The 22,885-nt window shown below is 38.8% G+C and overlaps 2 protein-coding genes and 1 long non-coding RNA gene across 9 annotated transcripts; 1 reads left to right on the top strand and 2 right to left on the bottom strand.

The window, feature by feature from the left end:
* The first annotated feature begins 68 nt into the window (after positions 1–68).
* Positions 69–6,099, top strand: LOC139995345 (sorting nexin-13). 3 transcript variants are annotated; one of them, XM_072018751.1, is made up of 10 exons: positions 75–354; positions 973–1,085; positions 1,158–1,257; positions 1,330–1,416; positions 1,545–1,669; positions 1,740–2,301; positions 2,369–3,934; positions 4,152–4,340; positions 4,424–4,638; positions 4,711–6,099. In XM_072018751.1, exons 2-10 carry the CDS (start codon positions 973–975, stop codon positions 5,039–5,041), a joined length of 3,288 nt encoding a protein of 1,095 aa, XP_071874852.1. In that variant the 5' UTR covers positions 75–354; the 3' UTR covers positions 5,042–6,099. The 3 variants fall into 3 exon arrangements, 2 of the variants coding, with proteins under 2 accessions (XP_071874852.1, XP_071874853.1); XM_072018752.1 differs by lacking the exon at positions 75–354 and adding an exon at positions 367–847; XR_011801950.1 differs by lacking the exon at positions 4,711–6,099 and having other exon boundaries at positions 69–354; positions 4,067–4,340; positions 4,424–4,562.
* Positions 6,100–6,568: 469 nt separating this feature from the next.
* Positions 6,569–11,099, bottom strand: LOC139995362 (uncharacterized). Of its 4 annotated transcripts, none has more exons than XR_011801956.1 (5): positions 10,983–11,099; positions 10,012–10,813; positions 9,719–9,941; positions 8,586–9,367; positions 6,569–8,512 (listed from the first exon to the last, which is right to left on the bottom strand). It is a non-coding gene; the product is annotated as an uncharacterized lncRNA (long non-coding RNA). The 4 variants fall into 4 exon arrangements; XR_011801955.1 differs by having other exon boundaries at positions 9,719–9,931; XR_011801954.1 differs by having other exon boundaries at positions 9,719–10,813.
* Positions 11,100–11,801: 702 nt separating this feature from the next.
* LOC139995361 (uncharacterized) lies at positions 11,802–22,871 on the bottom strand. 2 transcript variants are annotated; one of them, XM_072018778.1, is made up of 6 exons: positions 22,508–22,871; positions 19,840–20,125; positions 15,342–15,873; positions 13,832–14,002; positions 13,099–13,302; positions 11,802–12,986 (listed from the first exon to the last, which is right to left on the bottom strand). In XM_072018778.1, exons 3-6 carry the CDS (start codon positions 15,421–15,423, stop codon positions 12,907–12,909), a joined length of 537 nt encoding a protein of 178 aa, XP_071874879.1. In that variant the 5' UTR covers positions 15,424–15,873; positions 19,840–20,125; positions 22,508–22,871; the 3' UTR covers positions 11,802–12,906. The 2 variants fall into 2 exon arrangements, with proteins under 2 accessions (XP_071874879.1, XP_071874880.1); XM_072018779.1 differs by lacking the exon at positions 15,342–15,873.
* Positions 22,872–22,885: the final 14 nt, after the last annotated feature.

Genomic DNA, 22,885 nt, shown 5'->3' with positions numbered 1-22,885 from the left:
TTGAAGTAGCATTTTGAATCATTTTTATCTTCCTATATTTTATTTTGTTCACGTTTAACTAGATAGGATATTTGATAAACTTATTATTCGAATTAAGATTTTCGTGAGTCACTGTAAATTGTAAAGAATTAAGTAATTACATAGGACGTATAAAGTTGGCGCGCGGAAGCGCCCCTAACATCCACATACGGAATTAACCAGACATGTCGTCGGACGTATTTGTTGGATTAATGTTCGCCTGTAAAGATGTAAATAAACTGTTGGTTAGCTGACCAGTTTCGTGCGATGAATCGTACGAGAACCGCAATATGTGCGTAGCTGTATGTACACAACCGTTTATCCGGCAATCCAAAGGTAGGGGCCCAAGAATGGCGCCCGCGCGTGTGCAATGATCAACTTTACTGTAGCAGACGGAACATATTGCTTCGTCGACGTTTATTTCTGTTTTGATGTGCGCAAATTCTTTACTGGGCACACACTGGTTCATCAAATAATTCTACTCCAACATTTCTATCAAAATTATATCTATCTCATGAAATTTCCATTTTGGGAGATCCTCCACCATCTCCTGTCACTGTCTATTCTCCTGTCTATTTACTCAAACGTGGACTTCCGATTTGTGATGCAAACGTCAATGTGACAATTGTTGAATGATACACTATAATATGGTATCACTATCAAGTCGATTCGATAAGTTAAAGTGGAGAGTGACATTTGAGTGAAACTTAATGTGTCCAGTAAGAATTCATAAAAATTCTTTATGAAAACTCAATCTCGCGATAATGCGAGAAGAGAACTATATTTCACGTCCGATCATTGATAAGGACCATCGAATAGGAAATTTCCAGTAATGTATATTCTTTTTCGATTATCTTGAATCAGAAGTTATTATTAAACTTTCTTGTAATACTGCCATCTTATTCTGACATCTTCTTTGCTAATGTCCATTTAAGCAGCCTCGAATTTTTGCAGATGAACGTTCCACTATATGGACTTCTTGGAGTTGCGGCTGCTCTACTGATATATATTATTGGAATTGGAATGATACTGAAGCTGTTTATTTGTCTGCTAGCCTTAATTTTAGGGTATGATTCACTTGCTTTTAAGATCTTGATGTTGAAAACATTGATATTTCTATCCATTTAATTTTGTTGTAGAATAATCACATGTATATATAGAACATATGGTGCAAATCTTGACAATGCAGTTAAGTCTGAAAGGGAAGACTTAAACAAGAAGACTGAAAAGTTACGGCAGGTGAATACATATTAAACAATACAACTGGATTGATTTCTATGGTACTTAAAGATGCATTTCTTTTTGTTTCAGTATATTTTAGATCTGTCCACCCAGAAGATGACCTTTACTTTAGATAGAAGAATCACTGGGAGCCGTATTATTGACGAATCCCTGCAAGTACATAGTCGATTTAAGAACTTTTATTGCCTTCGTGTACTCCAACATGAAATATATTATATAACATATAATAATATATAATATATATAATAAGAATAACATACGATTTGCAACTTCCCCCTATGTAGGAAATACTAGATTTCGTTATCAGAGATTATGTGGAACCATGGTACAGCATTATTACAGACGACGAGGAGTTTATATATTCTGTTCGGGACACTGCTCAGAAAATAGCAATCAACATTGCAAATCGGTACATAAAGCATACAATTCAAAGATCATTTTTGCTTTATTTCCTTCTAAGAAAATCATCTTTTCATTAGGGTGAAAGGTGTAGATTGGGTACCATACTTAACCACACGCCTCGTGGACGATGCAGCTTCCCATGTTAGGCTCTATCGACAGGCAAGAGCAAGGATAAAACAGCTTCGAGCCAAGAAACTGCAGAAAGGTAGTGCCAGCTCAAGCACTTCCAGTGGCACACCTAAGAAGACTCCCACGCATAGACGAAATAAAAGTGAAACGGACGTCTCTTGGTATTCCCAGTCTAAGTTCTACATTCCCAATTTATCTTCCCTCACGGAACCAATCGAAAGTAACGAGGAGAAAGAAGAGGAATCGCTGGAAAAGATATTTTTCGACCTGGAGGTGCAAATGGAGAATGATTTAATCTGCAGGGACCTGGTGTGCACTAACAGCACTCAGGAACTTGAATTTTTGGGAGAGATATCTGAAATTCTATTATATCTTGTATTGCCAAAAGGAGACTTCGATTGTTTGACTGTAAGATTTATTTTAAGGGAGTTATTAGTGAATGTGATTATTAAACCATTGTTGGATCTATTCTCCGATCCTGATTATATTAATCAGGCGTGTATATGGCTGGTAAGTATATTATAAGATCGTTTTAAACTGCAGGAAACAAATTATGCTTATAATTTTGCATTTTCAGTGCGCTAAAGAAGGTGGCTTACCCAGTGATGTGTTTTTAACGGTGATTAGAGTGACGGATAGCTTAGATGAATTAACGGCGACGAAAAATATAGTTTGTAAAGAAATAGCTCATCTTCGTTCTAAGGATTCTGGAGGAGAGGATGATCTGTCGGTGAAACAACAATTGAATAGTTTACTCTACGTAAAGAAGATTTTGGAAACCAGGATTATCGGGATGCAAGAGGGACTAGAGTCAGAGACCGACTTAATCGGTACTCAGCCCGATTGGAACAGGCTACTGATGCCTGGACAGAAGTTAGTGAATTTACCCCTAGATGAGCTATTAAAGAATAATATCGCCTTGAGTTACTTCATCGACTACATGACCTCCATAAATGCAGAATCGTACCTGTTCTTTTATCTAAATATCTATGGCTGGAGGGTATCGGCAGAGCAACAGATATCCAACATAGAATTGCAGAAGTTGCATGCGGCACAAGCAACTCCTAGTCTCATAGGTACCAAGCGTAAAAATACAGATCTGGAAAATTTAAAGGAAGCAGCTATCAAAATCTACCAGCAGTACCTCAGCGACAAGGCATCTCCAAAGTTACAACTGGACGATGCCTTGGCAAAGACTTTGTTAACCAGAATAAAAACTGAGTCTGTGAAAGAAACATGGTTCGACGATCTTAGAGCTTCTTGCTACGAAAAATTACAAAACGAGGATCGATTTCTGCCTGGTTTTAAAAGATCCAAGGCTTACGTAAAACTTCTCGCGGAATTGGATCTTCTGAAAGATCCAACATCTGAAGAAGATACAAAATCTTTGGATAGTATCAGTTTGTCGAGTACGAATAACGAACTGGAGACTCTGGATGAGATGTCTGAAATATACAAAACCGAGGATACTAAACCGGCTGAATTAAAGGATAGTAAATCGAAATCTAACTCTTCGACAAGTTTGGCCAGTATTGTGGAGCCAAACGAAGACAGACCGGTTGAATCAGATTCTTCGATCAACATTAGAACCATGAAGAGTATGAGAAAGGCGATTAGTATTGATACGGACCACATCAGCGAGGGTAAAGATGTCTCTTTCTATCTGGAATCGAATTCAGAACAATTTGTTAAATTAGATGAGAACACTTATGATCAGAATGCCATTAAGAAGTTGCAACAGGGAAAATTCGAAATTACGGCCAAGATTATCGAGACTGGAATAGTTAATGATCGTGGAAAAACTTATGGTATCTACGCAGTAGCCGTGACCAAGAATTACGATTCAGGTTATCAAGAGAAGTGGCATATTTATAGGAGATACTCTGATTTTTACAATCTTCATCAAAAGATCAAAGAAAAGTACTACGATTTGGCGAAAATTCCTTTTCCAGCAAAGAAGGCTTTTCATAATATGGAAAGAACCGTTTTGGAAAGAAGAATGTTGATGCTGAATGCCTGGTTGCATCAATTAACGAAACCAGCTGTCGTCGAAGGACATATGGGTCTACAGAATTTGTTACTGAACTTTTTGGAGCAGGGGGATTACGATAAAGGTGTTACTGGTGGACAGATATCTAAAACGGTAATTATAATCATTATACAGGGTGTTTTAGTCAACTGGAAAAAGCGGCGCCTTTAAATCAATTGAAAATAGAATATAAGAATTTTGTATTAAATAACAATAGTAATTAAATGCATGATATTTTATTTAAAGTGTTCTGTTTGCCTGGTACACTCTGTATATACAGGTAAGATTGTAAGAGGATTATACAAGGTATTTAATCCCCGATTTAATACAGATAGATACTCTGATGAATCCATTGAAAACGTCAATGAAAACAGTAACTCAGGCAGTGAAAACTATGCCGGATAATATGCTAAATACGGTAGATGGAGTTATGGACAATATAAGTAAATTTTTTGGCAATCCAAAGAAACCCAACGCCTTCTATGAGAACACCAAAGTTAGCGCTAGTCTGGATGTGGAGGTGCTTATTTGCCTTTTAGATCAGTATGTAGTAACCACATGGTATTTAAATATGTAGCACATTTTAATTTCATTTTATTTTAGACCAACGACAACATTCCCTTACGAATAATGCTACTATTGATGGATGAAATCTTCGACTTAAAAGTGAGAAACCAATGGCTCAGACGACGAATAATAACGTTACTCAGGCAGATCATTCGCACTATGTTTGGCGACATAGTAAATCGAAGAATAGTCGAGTACGTTTCCCTATTAACGAGTCCAGCCAGGGTAGCTGGTTACTTAAAATTATTTAAGTAAGTAACCCTATATTTTGTCACATGGAATTAACTAATTAACGTTATTTGGCTAATTATTCGACTGTACAGGAACAGTTTCTGGCCAAACGGAATTAAAGCCGAAAAGAAACCACCCAGGGATGCAGAAACGAAGAACAGAACAAGGGTAGCAGCCAAGGTTGCCCTTCTATCCTGCCTTTCGGATGAATTGAAACATATCATAGGTAGTGAAACAACCAGAAGAGGCCTTCTGAGAGTGTTTGAGTTGTTCCAGCGACCTGTGCTCAACAGAAGACTTCTGTACGCACTTCTAGAAGGAATTGTAGAGACTCTGTTCCCCCAGAACAACTTGGTGGACATTTTCCGAAAACTCTACTCGGTTTCACCAAGGTTACAACAAAGAAACTTTCAGAAAACATAAGATCTGATAATTCTATTCAGCGTACTTTGGAGTTAGAAACGCCTATGAATTTCTTTATCGAATACTATCTGCACCAAAGACCTTGAACAGTATAGTGAAATGAAGGATGACTGTTTACCAGCTCTTGAGCGAGCAGTTGATTTCTCAAAAATGAATGGGAGGAGAAATCATATTGTCGAGTAAATATTTTACAGAGGAAGCTAGGGGAACCAATACTCATGCCTATAAATTTTATCTATAGATGAATTGTAAAATACAAAGGACGAATTTCCTTAATCGATGCTCAACTGGAAGATTACCTAAAAACTCGTTAGGGGTAAAGTGATTATGTACATTATTATCTCGAGCAGCCAATTTCATTGCAATAAACAAGAGAAGGAAGATGGAAGTAGTCATTTTTCAAACTGGGAACAATTTGAAAGTTCTGTAGAGAAAAAGAATTTCTAAATCATACTCTCAATTTCTATTAATATGTATATTCGAATAAAATAAGCGCAGTAATCCAGTGGCCAAATAAGTCTAATAAACTATTTACACGAATTAATTCGAGCACTTTAATCGAGTTTTGCTGGTAGGTTACGGAACGTTTCACAAATCTCTCGAATACCTCGTAGAGACACGCGTATTTAAGAAGATTATGCATTCCAATTTGCATTTTAGCAATGTACTTCATAAAAGAATACTTTTTACACGTGTACTAGAAGACCAACTTTTTCATAATGGTGTTATTCTTTAATGTACAAACCGTCGCGAAAATACAATACTTAATTCGCCGAAAGATCTTCAATGTATCGTGCCATTTCAAACCTACACGTAGCAAGGACAAAAGCAAGTTTCTATTTATTCGAATCTCTTTGAAGAATTTCTTCGGACAGCTATAAGTTTGTAAAATCTTAATTTAATTCCCCTGTCGTTAACGAATGTAATTATTCTTAACGATAGTGTAAAATTGTTGTAAATGTCGTACAATTGTATATATACATGAACGTTATTTCTATCGTGTTGAAGCGCCATATCTGTCATCGTTTACTTATTATTAAAGGAATTGTTTATAAATCGATACTATTTACTCTCTTCTCACATCCCTACCTTTTCTCTCTATAGAAAAATTATGAGGGTTCATATCTACTACATTCTCAGAAAGATTCGGTAAACCTCAGTCTTTTTACCATCTAAAAATAAAAATATATTTTTTCTCTAAAACATATATAATATTTCAAATTAGATTAAAACAAAATTAATATTTTTCTAAGAACAAGAGTAAACATTTTGCATGAAAAATAATAGCAAGAATACAGTGAGATTTATCGTATGGTAATTCTTCCGCAAAGTCAGAAGTTTCCAAGTTTTCATGGCCAAATATGGATTATTAATTCTACCAGCTGTGCTGGAAGATCGAAGAGATTAACTGGGCTCGTATTTCAAAAGCCGCGACAAAGAAACTAGTTAATTACTACGAATCAATTAACCGTGGCCATTAGTAATGGGAGGGGGGGGGGGCACTCGCGACAAGAAGAGAGAAAAGAGTGAGCAAAAACAAAGAAACTTTATTATCGAAGGCCTGCTGCTGCGAGACTAGGGGAAGTATATTAGGAAAAAAAGAGGGGGCCGGGTACAAGAGCATCGTCTCATCGTTCACATCGTTGTTCGCCTCATACGGGGACATTTTGCCCGAGCAGAAAGAGGGGGTCTCTCTGAGGGCTTTCAGCTTCCGAAGAAGGGGTGGGGGCCGGACCAGACCGGGCCATTTTAGTCCTTACAAATTTCTCTTCATTCATCAGCCTCTTCATCATCAACTTCCTTCCTTGAATTTCTCTTAATAGTTCTAACGATGATCGTCTTAAACGTCTAAAAATAAAGTTGGATTAAACTCTAACTAACACTTCCTTGCCTACTCTGCTGTATATATCACTTTATCATTTGCACAATTTTGAGAATTTCCAATTGTCAAGGACGTTCCTCCTACTTTTGATGCAGATTACTCTAGTAGAGGGTTGGAGGGACCTCTTATCCCCTTAAGAACCCCATCCTGCCCAACCTCCCGAACCCGGAACCTCCAATCCAATCCAGATCATGGGTTCAGCCACTAGGCCGCTGAAAACGAACCTCCTCTATCCATTGTGGCGAAAAGAATTGGCGGTGGTGCGTCTAGCGCATTTTCAGAAGGGGTTCCAGAGAAGCGGTCGGCCCCCGGGCTCTCTCCGCGCGAAAGAAGAGGGGAAACGCATCGTCAGAGGCGTACACAGCCGGGCAACGACTACCGAACGACGTACTAACGAAAGAAAATCGATATGCATGATTCACGCACGCGAGAGAGGACGCCTCGAAGGGGGCCGGGGGACAGGGGTACGCAGGGGTGGGTATACACACGGTGAAAGGCTGTAGGAGAGGCAACGGAGGGGAAGGGAGAACGGAGAGCCACTCTTCTCCCTTCGTGCTCCCTTTTGCCGCGAACCAAGGGGACGGAGTGAGCTGTATCAGGCTGTATGTGCGATCAACACACGTAATTCTATACAAGCACACGAGGAGGGGTATTCTTACAATGCTACCCCCTCGGTCACTCGATCAGTCGTGTCCAGAGTCCCATGCTCGTTGCGAACCTTCGTGGCTCTCCTCGTCGACATTCTCGCGTGTCTTCCTCGTTTTCTATGTTTATTTCCATTTGTCAATTTTACGCCCGTTGCTTCTCCTTTCGATCATTTCCAGGATCTATAGCAGTTACACACGTCACGGGGGTTTAGTGATGGTTTTCGTCGAATGCGTCGGCGTCGACACGTACAAGCTACGTCCAGTGCGCGATCGCCGGTGATCCCGCGTTCGTCATTCGATTTTGAGGACTGATATCGATATTCGGAGGACTGTATATACCTCCTCAGTGCATGTGCTCGTGTTTACAGTGGTGACTGGCTATGATAGAGGACCGATGAGTTGTCTTCCACTTTCCTTCTACGGCGTCTAAGAGCAAGAGCATCCTGTAGGATATGATCAGCTTTAATGACAGGTAATAGGATTTCAGAGTTGTTAAAATTTGTGGATTGTTATATGAACTATTCTATGGATACTTTCTGACCGTATCACTGATCCGTTTGCTCAGTGATAATGAAAAAGTGACTTTTTGACAATTCCTTTGTATTTCTTTTCATGAAAACTTCTTACCTTTTTTTTACTGTAAACAATATTTCCAAATTATAGAATTGTTTAAAAATGATGTTGTACTTAGCTAGAATTGCAATTACATACTTTTTGCAAATGAATCTCTCCTTCTTTCATTCAACTTTAATTTATGTTACGAAAAGTGTTTAATTCTTTTTACGTCAAGTATTCTGTCACATACTTCTATAGGAGGGTATACTATAATCTGAGCATGCAACTGCACCGTTTTTTCGCGTTGAGGGTGGCTCGGGGATTTCGATGCGAGGCTAGCAACGTGAGACATCGAGACGCATCTAAAATTCTATTATCGTCACGTTCCTGTAAAACCATTGATCGTCAGCTCTATCCTATTAATTCCAATTATTTATCGATTAATTATTTTTAACCCTACCTGTTGCTATATCCATAGGAATCCTTCCATTCTCACTTTTAAAAAAAAGTGGTCCTTTTCAGTCAAAGCTACCGCTCCAAATTCCTTCTTTTTTTTTAAGACACAAAACGGTTTTCGCAACTGCAGCTTAAAATATTAGTTTAGAGAAGGCACGAAACTTCCAAGATTTTGTCCATAAATTTCTGAAAAGTTGGATTCGTACAAAAACAGATGGCTCCGATAGACCAGACAATTTGGGGATCTTGATCGTTTGGTTAATTCCAAAAAATCGGGCCGATCGTTCTGGAAGCTGCGCGCATCCGCCTCACGGCGTCGATTTTTCTCGCTTAATTCGCGCCACCGATACCAGGTCGACGTGTAACGCAAGAGAATAAAACGAGAAAACGATGCCAGGCTGCGGTCAGCTGGGTCTGGTTCCGAAACAAGATACGCCTGGGACTTAAAATAAACAAACAGTAATATGCCACGAACCGAATAGAAAAGCTAGTCGATCTACTATCGATCTCTAAAAGAGCAAATGGAACTGTACGACGTGCCCACTTGTCGCAAAGGAAGTTAGATTACGGCTATATTATGTTAATAATCCTGAAGAATAGTGATTAGGAGACGGAATAGTATGAAAGAAATTTTTAGAACGCGATTCGATCGAGGGTGAGATAGGAACTTGGATCGATATCTCGGTTGGAACGCGATGGTAGAGCCATTATTTACGGGGGAGACCATCTGTATGGGGTGGCTGTTGGTCCACCGTCAAAGAATCCTCCTCGTGAACCTGATTCGCTCTTCTTTTCTAAAACAGAACGTATTGTTTCAAAAAAATATATATACAATATCCTTTGTCATCTATCCCAACAAAAACTTTGGATTTTTATAGTCATAAACTTTTCAAAACATGATCAATCTTTCAACGAAAATATATTCTCTTCTAATATCTAATATTATATATTGAGAAACCACGTAAAATCGATCGTTTTTATAAAATAAAGTGTAATTTCATGAAAATGGTGAAATAGACGCAACAAACATTCTAGAACAAACATTCTAGAACGTGTCCAATTCGATACTAATCTAGCGACCTTCCCTTCTGAATGATGTACGAGAGAAATTATAGCATCTAGCAAGGGTAGAATCACTAAGTCAGCGATAGGGGATGCATTTGTGTCCAATGGGAGGGTAGAAGTTCGTAGACAGTCGTAGAAACACCTGCGTGCACGGGGAAATAGCTTCGTCGAGCATCTGCCCGCGGTCTATTGGCCTATTTCCAGCTGCGTTTCACCCCCAGAGACTGACTAATTCGAAATTGTCGAAAACCATGTTCCCTAATATCGTTGGGTAACCATCTTGTCCTGGAAAATTCTTGGGAATCATTAAAAACCGCCCTGAGCATCTGTCGTGTTATGAACCAATAGTAAAAACATATAATCACCTTTATAAAGCGTAGTACGTTGTAGTATAGCGTTTAAAACTCATAAATTTTTCAGTTGTCCATTCATTGAACTTCTTTTAACATTTTGAATATACCGAGAAGAACTTGCCCGATCAGAATTCCTAAGTGGAGAGATGAAGAAACTATCTGGAGCCCGGAACATGCGACTTTCGCGACTAAGGCGTATCAGTATCGTTTAAAGGGACTGCAAACATGATACGCAGCCGGATTAACTTACTCTATATGTCCAAAGAGAAACGCAGACCACTGGTTTATCCTAGTTCCTCGCAGAGCGAAGGTCGTCGTACTTCGGGGAGCGCTCATGGCGGCGTTACTTTGAAAAAACGCTGGAAAACCAGATCGAGTTTCTGCAATTCCGTGTCACGAACATTATATGTTGTTAACAGAACGATTAAAAAGCGTAATTTCTTTGGGAAAGCCCTCGCTCTTCTTCCGAGTTATTAGGAAGATATATTTCTTCTCATTGATGCATCATAAAGTGAAAAAATTCGCACTTAGGTTTGAAAGAATCTTCAGTTTGTTCCCATTTCTTCATCGTGGCACGCTAATTCCAATTTTGACATACTAATCTTCGATAGAATATATATGCTAAATTGAAGAACATCTCGGTACCGAAGATTTAGTTGAATAGACGTTATAATTCAGCGTAGTCGGTTGAAGAGAGTCATCTTCTTGGACGACAGGCAGTAAGGAGCTCGCTGACAGGAAGAGAGACGCGAATACAGGCTGGAAACGGAGAAACAGGGACGGCAAAGCGTGCATAGGTGGTCGCAATTTGCACCTAGAAGCACAGAGAGCACCGATATCTAGTATCCCGTCGTATTATTACGCTCGAGGGCGTTCGTAAGGGGGAACCGAGGTCCAGGGATGGTCGGCCGGCTAGGTGTAGGCTTACTTTGGACTCTGGTGTGGGATTACCGTACTTATATTCAAGTCTAATATTAAGTTACCATTTTGCTTTACGGCAAGTGAACAAGCTGCCTGCATATAGGAAGCCATCCGAGCGCTCTTGGGACAGTCTGGGTTAGGTCTGGGCCCACCTACGACACGTAAAGCGTCGCTTCTTCCCGGCCCATCATCCTTCGTGGTTTCGTTCCGAAAAAAGTGTCGCCAAACTTCGACTTCCATCACTTTGACTGTTTTCAACTAGGAAACTGTTTCTTTCAAAGAGCGGGAATTTTTACTGAAGCTGAAAGAAATACGCTGTGAAGTGGAATTGTGGATCGATGGTATTTAATGATTTGGATAAAAGTGACTTTTTACTTGGTTAAATCATTGTATGCATGGAGGCATGGAGAACGCGTTTATGTGAATCTTTTCCCTGGGAAGTGATCTTTTCTTTGCTACGAATTGGTCTTCCATTGTCAGAAGGGGGTACGAAGTTTTCATAAATTTTGATATCTGCAGAAAGTGCGCGACTCCGAGGATCTTCAGATAGTATTTTCCATATTTCAATTTGAATCTTAATATTCAGCTCAATTTTATACCAAAGAAAACTCTCTGGAGCTGCAATAAGAAGAATGGGCTGTAGCAATCGACTTTTAAATGAAAGCACTGAAAATCGGCAGAGAAGAGGATCTGAAGACAATAAGAAGACAGAGGTACTGACTTCTGTGCGTGCTGGGGTTTATGATAAACCTCCTAGCACCATTTGAAATCAGTACTACTCTTCTTAGCAATCTTCACCATCGACCACTAGGGATCTACCGGAGAAGGAAGGTTACGTGTTTTCGGCAGCAAGATTGGTATTAAAAATGTCATCAGTCGACTTCTTATGTATCCTCTTTCGTTTTCTTTTTTCTCTTCTCTTTGATACAATGTGTGTATATATATATAATTATATATATAGTTACACGAGGTGAACACGTGTTACAAGTTTGTGCAACAACCGGTTCAATTTATACGGTTTCGTGCTTATCCTCTACGTTCTTTATAAAGACTCTCGGTTTTCTATAATTACAACATACGCATTACTTATATATATATATATATGTATTGCGAAATATATGTAACATACATACATATATATTAAATATATATATATACACGTAATACGTTTAGGCGAATAATTAATTACGTACAAGTCGCACCGTTCATTATACTTTCTCTTCCAACAGCTGCAGTAGTTTTAACTCCATACGGTCTTACATCGAGCCGAGTTCGACGTTTTATTCTTTTTCAATATCGTCTTTTTAATTTTAGAGGAAAATATAATTCCTCTTCGTGCCATTTATACTATTGGTGGACATTACGAAAAACGTATATTTAAAACGACAGATTAAAGTATCAAAAATTCGGCACAATTACACATAGAGTGTAATTAGAACTGTAGAAGGTTAATCTTCGTTAATTTTCTTAAAAATCTCCCTTCTTCTCTTCAAATTCTTACTGCAGCAAAAAGAAGTTAAAAGGAATGAACGGATGTAGTATTTAGCGAGGCAGTATGGAACATCGTATAATAAATAACTTGAGGCCTCTGAGGCCGCGATGATGGCATGATTAAAAGAATACGCGTCTATATATACAGTATCTCGAGTACAATTGTCCCAAGAAGTTAGAAAAATCGCGGTACGCCGTCGATTGCACCCAAGAGCATCTATGACATTTCAAGGACACTTAGGTACTCTTTCGTTCTGCTTCCCACGCGAACCAAACAATAATAATAGTAATAATAATAATATTATAATAATATTAATACAGAGTTCATTGGTTGCTCCCACTGTTTCTTCTACGGATATTAACAGCGATTTCACGTTAATTTATGGATTAATCAAACAGGTGATGAAACCACACTGGATGTCACAATGAAGAAAACAGAAGCAACAGCAACAACGCAACGATGATGGTGAAGACTTTTGATTAACTGTCCGGCAGTTAGGTCGAGTCCTTGCTTCTGCTGGTTGCCTGCAGCCTTGTCCAGGTCTCCCCAAGAGCCTTTGCAAAGTGATCATCCACTAAAAAAGTTTTTTTAAATTTTTATAAATTCCTTGTTTAACCCTTCCTGCCTTTTATAAAATAAGACAATGAATTCGTTGCGAAAGAAACTCCTTTTTTTTAATAACGTACCACTGAGGCCTGCTTCCTTGTCAGTAGTGGTGGCGTTAAAAACTGCAGCGTACTCTTCTAGCCCTAAAGATCGTTTGAAATGCTCGTCTATTGCAGGGTCACTCACACCACCCACAGTTCTGACCCCGGTTCTTTGGCCTCCTGCCGCCGCCGACGGTGTCAGTGATGGGGTGGGCGTCACTGCCGTATCCTCGATAGTTGTTCCTGGTAAACAGTACATATTTACTATTTCATCTAACATAAAATATGACATAGGACATACCCCAAAAATGTTTGACGTAGCGAAGAAACTTTTAATATCACAAATAATTAATACTGAAGGCTATTAAAAGCAATTCTACTAAGCTTATTAATGACAAATAACAAAATGAAATTAAAATGTTCAGTTTGGAATTCTGACCCCATCTTTACTCTCAAATCTAGCCAAACTAATTCTCAATCCATGCTAACTCAATTTTATTTTAAAAAATTCAAAACTTTAGCTGGTTTTTCTCTTTCAGAGTTCTTCTCAGAGGAATTCCAGCTTGTAGCTAACGTGAACCGTCTATTCCTCTATTCAAGCCAAGCATCTGCGCGACGTGCATCACGCCACATTGTCAAAGCACGCAGTCACCCCATGCGTCAGACAATAGCCTGTTCTTGGTTGCCCCCCGCGAGGCCAAGAACAACGGCAGCCAGCCACTCGCCTAACGAATTCGCGTAGAACACCAGGAACTCGCAAGCAGAAGCTTACCAGGTTGCGGTGTGGTAGGGACAATCACACTGGGCCTGCTGTGATGATGATGATGATGGACCCTGGCTGCTGACATGTCCAGAGCTTCGCTTTGGATAGGATCCCTCCTACGCTCCTTGCGCCACGCGCTACTCGGCTTCCGGTGGAGATTCGTCGTCTTCGGCCTCTCTTCTGTACAATATAATTATTCAGATTGAGAATTCTATTTTTCTAAATGAAACTTTTTATAGGTTTATAAATTTTTAAGCTTGCTACTTTGTGAAATAGTTGTTTTTTTATGTTGTAACTATTCTGGTTGGTTGTTCAAGGTTCTTTAAAAGGGGATTTACTTTTACTCCAAAAGGGAGGTTTTTAAATGGACATAAAAGTATAGAGGGACTCTTGCAGATTAGAAACAACGGTAATTGTCAGGATGTTGGAGGAGTTTCTTTATATTTTAGGGGAGTCTCTGTAAATAAATGCAATAACGAGGTTGTTTAATATTTTAAATAATCTTCATTTCCTCTTCCTATAGATAAGATTTATAGACATAATGTCTAAACTATACTGATTCCTAAACTGCATGTACCTATGCAACCAAACATCTATCCTCGACTTTTTCTTGCATGTACAACTATAAATCACGATTGATAGCTCGGAGAAGCAGCGAATGGTCCGGGTTTCAAGCCATCCTTGATACACCCTGCAATTCCTACACTAAGTCATTCTTATAATTCTCGAAACGATCTTACGATCATTAAAAAATGAAGAGACCGCGTAAATCTGTCTTTGAGCCTCCGGCATCGCACTTAATTTATTTATAAAACATCATGGATCACCTATTTCCGTTTCCTGTGATATCTAAAATCGGAAATCGATCTAGCAACCCCTCGAACGATCGAGAAACACACGGAGGAGTGCGAGGAGAATAAAAGAGAGAGGTGGAAGAGAAGAGCGCGAAGGGTGAGCAGAGAAACGAGACTGGTTCCCAGGATGGGGCAGGAAGTGCCTAATAGCCGTGAGAGGATCGTCAGGAAGACGGTCAAACTGGTTTAAAGGCAAAGGATGAGCCAGCGGCCAGGGAAAAGATGAATGGACCGAACGCGTGGATCGAAGCCGAGATCGTTCCGTTCAATTAACTATCTGGCTGCTGGCTTCTGCCATACTTTCGTCGAATTGAACAGAAGAGACCAGTTTACAAGTTTAATTTACAGAAGAGACCAGAGGCCAGAGCTCTGAAATATTAATGGAAGCTAGTTAATTTCAAATAAAAAGTTGAATTCATTACAGATGCATATAAAATACAATTTATCAGAGATAGATCACTTTCGAATTCATCTAATTACACTGTTCTTTCACTTCTCTTTTTACACTTGACGTTGAGTACCATGAGAGAGTACCACTTCTCTGAAGCCTCAGATCCTCTTAACAGCGTGTATTCACATACGTATAAAAATTATTTAGCGAACCTAAATGAAAAGGTTCAGGGAAAGGACATCCCATAAACGATCCAGAACGTTTCCTCACGTACCTCCGGGTTTGTATACCGTTTGAAAGTTCTCCGTAGTGAGCCACGGCTGCCAGAAACACCTTCTCCTCGGCGAGATCTCCATGCTTCGAAAAATCTTCAGGTGTCATGAACCCAACTTGTAACCACCATGAATACCAACAAGATTAATCATAAATCAATGATTTCTCCTCTCTTATTCTCTCATAGACGGTCCATGGAGCTTGAAGAAGCGCGGAATATCGTGAACCACCGACTGGTTCCCATCAAGTTGTAAAAATTGCACGGATTTCAAGCCACTTTTTACAATCTTCTCTCTGTCTTTTCTTTTCTTTTCTTTTTTTTTTTTTTTTTACGAAATCGGTTTCAGAGAATACAATACGTGGAATATCCTTTCCATGGGAGGATCTTCTTCTCACCGAAGAAAGTGGCTTCCATGATGTCCTGGTAGCCTCGAGGAGAACTCGAAGAAAGCGGCGTGACGCGATCTATCGACGAATTCGACTGGTCGTCGGCCAGAAATCAGGACCATTGGCTCTTACGAGTATGACCCAGGCTGAAGGATCACCAGATTGTTAAAACTAGCACGTTAAAGGATATGGAACGACTGGGGACATTGGATGCGAGTTTTCTGGAAAGATAGACAGAGTCAGAGATACGTGGATTCGTGAATGCCCCTCTTAACACGACTGTCTTAAGATTCATTCATTCATCCGCCTCGTCCCGTCGTCTGCCCCCTCCATAGCTGGTGAAGCTTGCCTTTTACACATGCACACGGTCTGCACGCTTGGATCTAGCGATGGCTCCGTTTTATCAATCATTCTTGAACAAATTTCTTCTGATGTAACATATATATATACATAGATATAGATATAAATATATATATAGATTAGTATCCTTTGAAACTTTCTAGAGCTTGTAGAATCCCGATATTAGCGTTGTTCTAATATTAGTCCTAAGGTAAGATTATCTTCAGAAACTTCGAAGAGGAGTCTTTAAGAACCCAATTAAAGAAGCAATTAATTTTTATATTAAATATAGCGTGGAAATTAATTCAGATATTTTACCATATAGAAGAATGGACGGTTTAACATTTCCTGATTCGAGTATTATCCAATGCTTGTTTTAGGATTAATTCGAAGGTGTGTGATTGAAAGCCATCGCTATTTGGCTGCAACAGTGTGAGTGTTAAGGGATACAGGCACCTCTGGCCAACTAACTCGCTTCTTTCCTCTTTCTTCTTCCTCTTTCCCCTTTTTTTCCGTAGCAGGTAAGCGATCGATGCACATGTGCGTCCAGTACACGTGCACACTACGTCTAACGCCGTCACGTTGGCGAAAAATATTCGCCTGATAAGGATCCTCGGATTCCTTCCATTAGTTCTGTAAAGTACTCGAATTCGAATACTGTCAGTTGTCTCGAAAGTACCTTCGATGTCCTTCTTTAATTCACTTTTGGACAATAAAACATACGTATCTATACTTTTAACACATTTTTAAAATAATAATTACACGCTCTGTGAACATCAACATTGTTACCATAAAAAAGTCTGCAATTTCAATAATGGCAACCTTGAATATTATTACAATATAATATATTCTGTTGTAATTGTATCTACCTATGCTACAAGAATTAATATTCGAAGATGGAAAGACGACGCGAATCTAATTACTTTCAAATATATTTTAAGCGTTCGAATCAGAGTCTAGAAAATAAATAAAAAAATTAGTGAGAATAGGTCAACAACCTTGAAGCCTATCGATTTGGTCAAGCTATGGAACTCTGTATTATTGTTAGTCGTGTGATACCTAAGCAAGATCAAGGTGGCAAGTTATCCTCGAGGAATCGTGAGGCATTGAGGAGGAATGCTAGGCATTTTAATAGCAACGCAACCAGGTAATCGCGTATGGTTATCAGACGTCCGTACACCAGCGAATCGCGGTTTCGTGGGCGTGAATTCGTCGAATACTTCAATACATTTCGAACACGCTTGCTATATTTCTTCCTCGTGATTCGAAAATCTGAATTTAATTGAAATATATGTATATCTATTTGATATTCTTGCTAGACCGAGCATAATTCACATTTTATGGAATGTGCTGAATTAAAAAGAAACCTGCTAACTACAGGTAGTGAAAATTAATATCTAAATATTGATCGAAACGGTGCTCTCCATTTTCTAGTAAAGAAATAAAATTGAAATAATACTTATTTAAAAAAAAAAAATTATCTCTCTTTGTAGAATTCTCAAAAACCCAGAAACTATCAGATTCTCTATTCTCTACATTACATCTCTATTCTCTATTATCTACATTCTCTACAAAAATAAAAAGATTCGGATCCACAGTTCATTTAAAAATTGACAAGTATGATAGTGAAATCTATCTAAATCTACGAAGGTAAGATCATCGAGAAATCAAGTTGCTCGAATTTACCCTCTGGTATCGTAGTGAAATCATTGACCATGCCGATAAGTAGCAGAACCGACCGGGCAAACGTATTTTTGGTCATCGAGAAAGTCACAGAATGCGCCATCATCCGCAGGCAGATGCAACTACGTCTGGTATTCGGAACAGGTTCGAGGCACGGCATTCCATCACAACAAACCACACACAGGAGGAACCAGTCACACTCTCGAGAACCGGGGCTCGTTATGCTTCGCTGTCCGTTTCGATAGAGAGAGAAAGAGAGAGAGAGAGAGAGAGAGAGAGAGAAGAGAGGAGCAACTCGATGATTTATGAAAATCATCGCAGCGAACGCGTCGTCATGCTCCCGATTGCCCTCGAAAGTGGAACCTTTTCTCTAATGCGTCACACTTTGCAGCTACACCTTTTTCTGACCATACACATTCTTCACTGTGTCATTTAAATCAATTCTTCTTGATTTACACCGTCCATTTAAAAATAAGCCACGAAAGGTAGATATTCCTAAATAATATGAATTCAGGGACCTTATAAAATTTAATACGAACAATTCTTTTTAATATTGTAAAAGTAAGAAATTAATTTCTAGATTTACAACTAAGAAATTAGATATTATTTTCTCTTCAAAACTCATCTTGCATTTTGAAGAAAATATTACCGGGTTTCTTAAATGGAAGAGAAACGAGGAGGATACACGATGATTTATGTTTTATCAAATACCAATGAATCAGTTTTCGATAAGAAACCTAGTTCCACACCTATATTCCCTCCATAGCTTCAGGACTCGAAACAACTAAAATCTGAACATGATTCAAAAGTGATATAATAAAATCCATCGTGCCTTCGTTCATTAAAATACCAGAATGAACCACGTAACATAATAGAATGATTCAACTATTCCAATGCGAGAAGACTATTGTTTACGGTCGATTACACACTAGACTATTGCGAAAATGACACACTTTAGCTAGCAAACGTTTCATGATACTGTGAGAAGCGGCTTTAAGAATACAGAATAATCAGACTGACTCCTTTCGACAAGAAGATTAATCGAAACGTGTTCCGAAAGTAGAATGAAATTGTTTTCATGTTTGTTTGATGTTTGTTAATGTTTGTGTTTCGTTTGTTTAACTGTTTGAAATGAAACGTCACAGGAGACTCGTTCGAGGCTCTTGCCAAGGAGTCCGTCGGAGGAGTCGCGAACGCGACGAATCTAAAATAAACGCCGCACAATGTTATCTAATTCGACGCGAAATTGGCATTTCGCAGGAATGCGGGCTCGTACTGGCCTCCTCTCTTCTTACATAGATCCTCAACAACCCTACCGAACAAATTCCATCAATTCGTTCGACGGACCGTGATTTATCTCGCCGCGGTTAGTCATGGAAACAAGACCTTTTAATCGCCTTCGTGGACTCGGAAATTTCCTGGAGGAAGTATGAATGCTTCTGGGTAAAAACTTTGGTGCATAACATGGATATCTGAAAATGATCTGGTTTTAGGTTTCATGGAAATTGGGTTGATGGGTTAATTATGTTTTCTTCACTTTCTTCTATTACCGTAAGATTATATTGCGCAAAAGTTGGAAACCTTTTGTACGTACTAGTATGTAAAATTAACGCGAATTTTACATGTACAGAGTACTGCAGAAAGCATAATCAACAACATCACGTAATCTAAATTCCACGGTCGTAGCCAACACATTCCATTGCCCATAATTTTAGTTTTACTTCCAGTTTTCATTTTGTAACGTAGCGTAATAAGTTTACGCTTTACTATGAAAACAATTTGACACTCGTTAAAATATTATATTTTAATCAAGCTTTCTGTCAAGCTTCCGATTATTACACTTTCTGTAATATCCTGTACCTTGAGACAGTACAATTAGAATAGCCGTCAATCATAATGCAATCATACTTTGAAATAACAACTGGTGACGGTGACAACTGATTGTTGTACCAGTGATCTATATCGAGCTAAATAACAATTTGCTATGGAATATCCAGATCAGTTTCCCATCCACTATAAGCTTGATCAATCAACAATCACGAACAATCACCAGCAATTCATTGAAAGCTTAAGTCACGAGGCAAACTGACCTTGCACCATGGTAGCCGCCCTGGAGAGGACGTCCAAGGCGCTCTCGACGGCGGACATCTCTTCTCTTGTACTTCTTCTTCGAGAACTTGAACAAAGGTATCCTTGATCCACCAAATTCACCCTTTCTAGTTTTTATTTCTAAAAGAACTTCACTTGTCCGCGTGATTGAACTTCAGATAGGAAGTGTTTCTCGAGATAGAGATGCAGCAGGTGTTCGACACACGGGTTGAAATTCCCGCGATAGAACGCTGACGAACACGGCACCGTCACGAGGATCTCTGCTCTCTGGGGACAGAAGTCGAAGTTAACTGTTTGGGGGCCTTCCTCGCGGCCGAAGCCAGTACAAATAAAGTAAAACGGGGATTAAAAAACGTGACATTGTCTGTGGAATGCGGACCCCTCACCAGAGGTCTGCCGCCCGCGTCCTCCGCCTCTTCGCGTGCAGCCCACCCGACGCCGCTTCGCGAGTCCCCACGCGTATCCACTCGATCCCAGATCCCACTCCACCCACCGTTAACATACCGACTAGTAATGGCTTCGATTACTCTCCAATTATTAGATTAGAACAAAAGTTCTTACCATTTTTATATACATATATAGACATATATATATATATATATATATATATATTTGATTTGAGATGTATTCAATAACATACATTACAGTGGTTAAGCATTTGGAGATTTGCAATTATTGCAAATATATAAAATAGTCCAAATAAAGCTCTTCGATCTAATTTTCTGATCTTTTATCTCAGGGAACTACGTACAATTAGTAGACATTGGTAACATTAATAGTTGGTACTACATAGTGTAGATAAAAAAGCAATAATCGAAGCTTGATGAAATATATCTGTTCAATATTGATATCTTAGAATGTTCAGAATATATGTTTCCAACCATATTCTAAAAGTTTCTATGGACTTCATGAGGTATTAGCTATTTATTAGAGTTAAATATAGAAGTTGATCAATGCCGGTATATTACTTGTTTCGGTTTCAATTTAGCAGAACGTTTGATCGCAATTAAGGCAAGAAGTAAAGAATTAATAATAGAGAGACATTCTTCTATTATAATGTTGGAAATATAATAAAAATATCAATGTTTTGATTGAATTGTAACAAGTGTCCAGATACTTATGCAAGGTAATATATGTGCCATGTGTGAAATGTCGTGACATCGAAAATTATATCATCGCTGAAAGAAAGAAAATCCTTTAAGATCTTGTATTTTTTACATACAAAGCTTTATTTCAGGAAATAAACGCTAAGAAGATATTAAGAGTTACTTGATCGGTGATACTTGTGTGTATGTTTGTACAGTGATAACTCCGAATTATGTAGGCATACTCAAAGCTATTACTAGTCACAGTGTTCCTCTTCTTACTCTCGTATCGCGCCTCCTGCTCTCTTTTCAAACTTCCACGCAACCGGCGTTGCAATTTCATTTCTAACAACATAAACAATGCCTTTTAAATAGTACTTTCAACTTATTATTGTGTCTCTCATCGACTCCTTTCTGTTTCCGTGGAAAAAAGATAAGAATGTATACTTTTCGTACTCAATAGTAATAACAAAAGTGAAATTTTGTTTTTCTCGTGTAATAAGTATACTTAGAAGGATGAGTATTAAAGTCCAATTGGAATAAAAGGAAGCCAATAATCTGGTAATTTGGATCAAATACTTCTACTCCCACTCCGATATTCTTGCAAGCTTTTCCTGGATTCTTCTTGAAACGTATCTTGTCAATAATATCTTTTTTTAAATACTAATCTTTCGTTGGAATGTGAAGTTACTGATAAATTTAAAAGCTGATAAACATTCAATCGAAGATTACAAGTCAGAGAAGTAAATATTCGTCCCTCGCTAAATGAAATTCATCGAAAGCGATGAATCAACGAAACGCCGGGCACGCGAATTCCAGTCTCATGTAACAACAACATACACGCAAACGCGCGGGCATAATTAAAAAAGTTCAAATCTGTAACAAACATTTTTCGGAGAAAGCCTGATAAAAGAATAATTTCTGAAAATCACTTTGTATCATTACTGCAGTTCATGAATTTTTATGTCTCAATCCCATTCTCGTTTTAACAAGACTTAATATTCTAAGAAAAGTTGTTGCACAGGATTCAAACAAATGATCATGCATATCAATACAACAATAATATACCTCTGTATCCTCTTCAAGCATGAGAAATTAAAAAAAGAAAGAAATTGGGCCAAAAAGGACAAAGACCAAAGTTAATAGAAAGTAGATGACCGGTAATGATTTTAGTAATTTTCTTACCAATTTTATACATTCTAAGAAAATCTTTAATGTAAAATAAAAATGAGAAAGCATGCATATCACAATGCCGCACTACTATGCTACTGTATGTTTTTCAAACTTGAGAAGTTAGAAAAAATTGTAATTGTGCCGAAAACTGGACTAGAAGAACAAAAAGCAGGATTAATAGAAAGTAGACGGTAAATCGGTAACGATTTTTATAATTTTTTTACCGACTGAGCATAATGAAACGTACCCCTCGCCTCTCCGCCCGTCTTGAGGCAAGAATCGATAGAGGAATGCGACGTAGCGTGAAGAAAAAAAAAGGAACGAGCCACGCATTCCTCAAGGTAAATCGAACTTAAGGTGGTTCTTCCCCCCATTTCCATGATTCACTCACCGATGTTTCTGCATTGACAGGCTGACGAACAGAGGATCAAACATCCGGCACGACGTCCGCTGGCACGTCGAGCCAACGCACAGTACGTATTTTCATTGAAAACGATGGAAAATCTAATGGTATGCGGTCGAACACACAAGGAACACAGGCTCTTTGACACACGAGAGCCAGCCTCGATTCCCCACTACTTAAACATTACGCTGGAATGTCTGGTATTCGTCCGTCGAGGCGCTCTCTAGCGGGAAGATTGCCAATAGCATAAACGCGCGCCACGCCGACCGTATAAATACAGTTCAAACTCCCTCTTTTCCCTCCAACAATTATGCCTACAATTTCATATAACTTTTTCTTAGTAAACAAAATTTTTGAAGGGCAAAT

This window comes from Bombus fervidus, chromosome 15 (genome assembly GCF_041682495.2).
Source record: "Bombus fervidus isolate BK054 chromosome 15, iyBomFerv1, whole genome shotgun sequence".
NCBI lineage: Eukaryota > Metazoa > Arthropoda > Insecta > Hymenoptera > Apidae > Bombus > Bombus fervidus.
The sequence above is the reverse complement of the archived record's forward strand: the minus strand, read 5'-3'. Positions and strand labels throughout refer to the sequence as shown.

Bases quoted from the DNA above. Each gene is read 5' to 3' on its own strand.
- LOC139995345 (XM_072018751.1), top strand. From the start codon at position 973: ATGAACGTTCCACTATATGGACTTCTTGGAGTTGCGGCTGCTCTACTG. The intron at 3,935-4,151 runs GTAATTATAATC...GATTTAATACAG, and splicing joins GTGGACAGATATCTAAAACG to ATAGATACTCTGATGAATCC. The intron at 4,341-4,423 runs GTGCTTATTTGC...ATTTTATTTTAG, and splicing joins GCGCTAGTCTGGATGTGGAG to ACCAACGACAACATTCCCTT.
- LOC139995361 (XM_072018778.1), bottom strand. From the start codon at position 15,423: ATGGAGATCTCGCCGAGGAGAAGGTGTTTCTGGCAGCCGTGGCTCACT. The intron at 14,003-15,341 runs GTACGTGAGGAA...TATATTGTACAG, and splicing joins AACGGTATACAAACCCGGAG to AAGAGAGGCCGAAGACGACG. The intron at 12,987-13,098 runs GTACGTTATTAA...AAACTTTTTTAG, and splicing joins CAAGGAAGCAGGCCTCAGTG to TGGATGATCACTTTGCAAAG.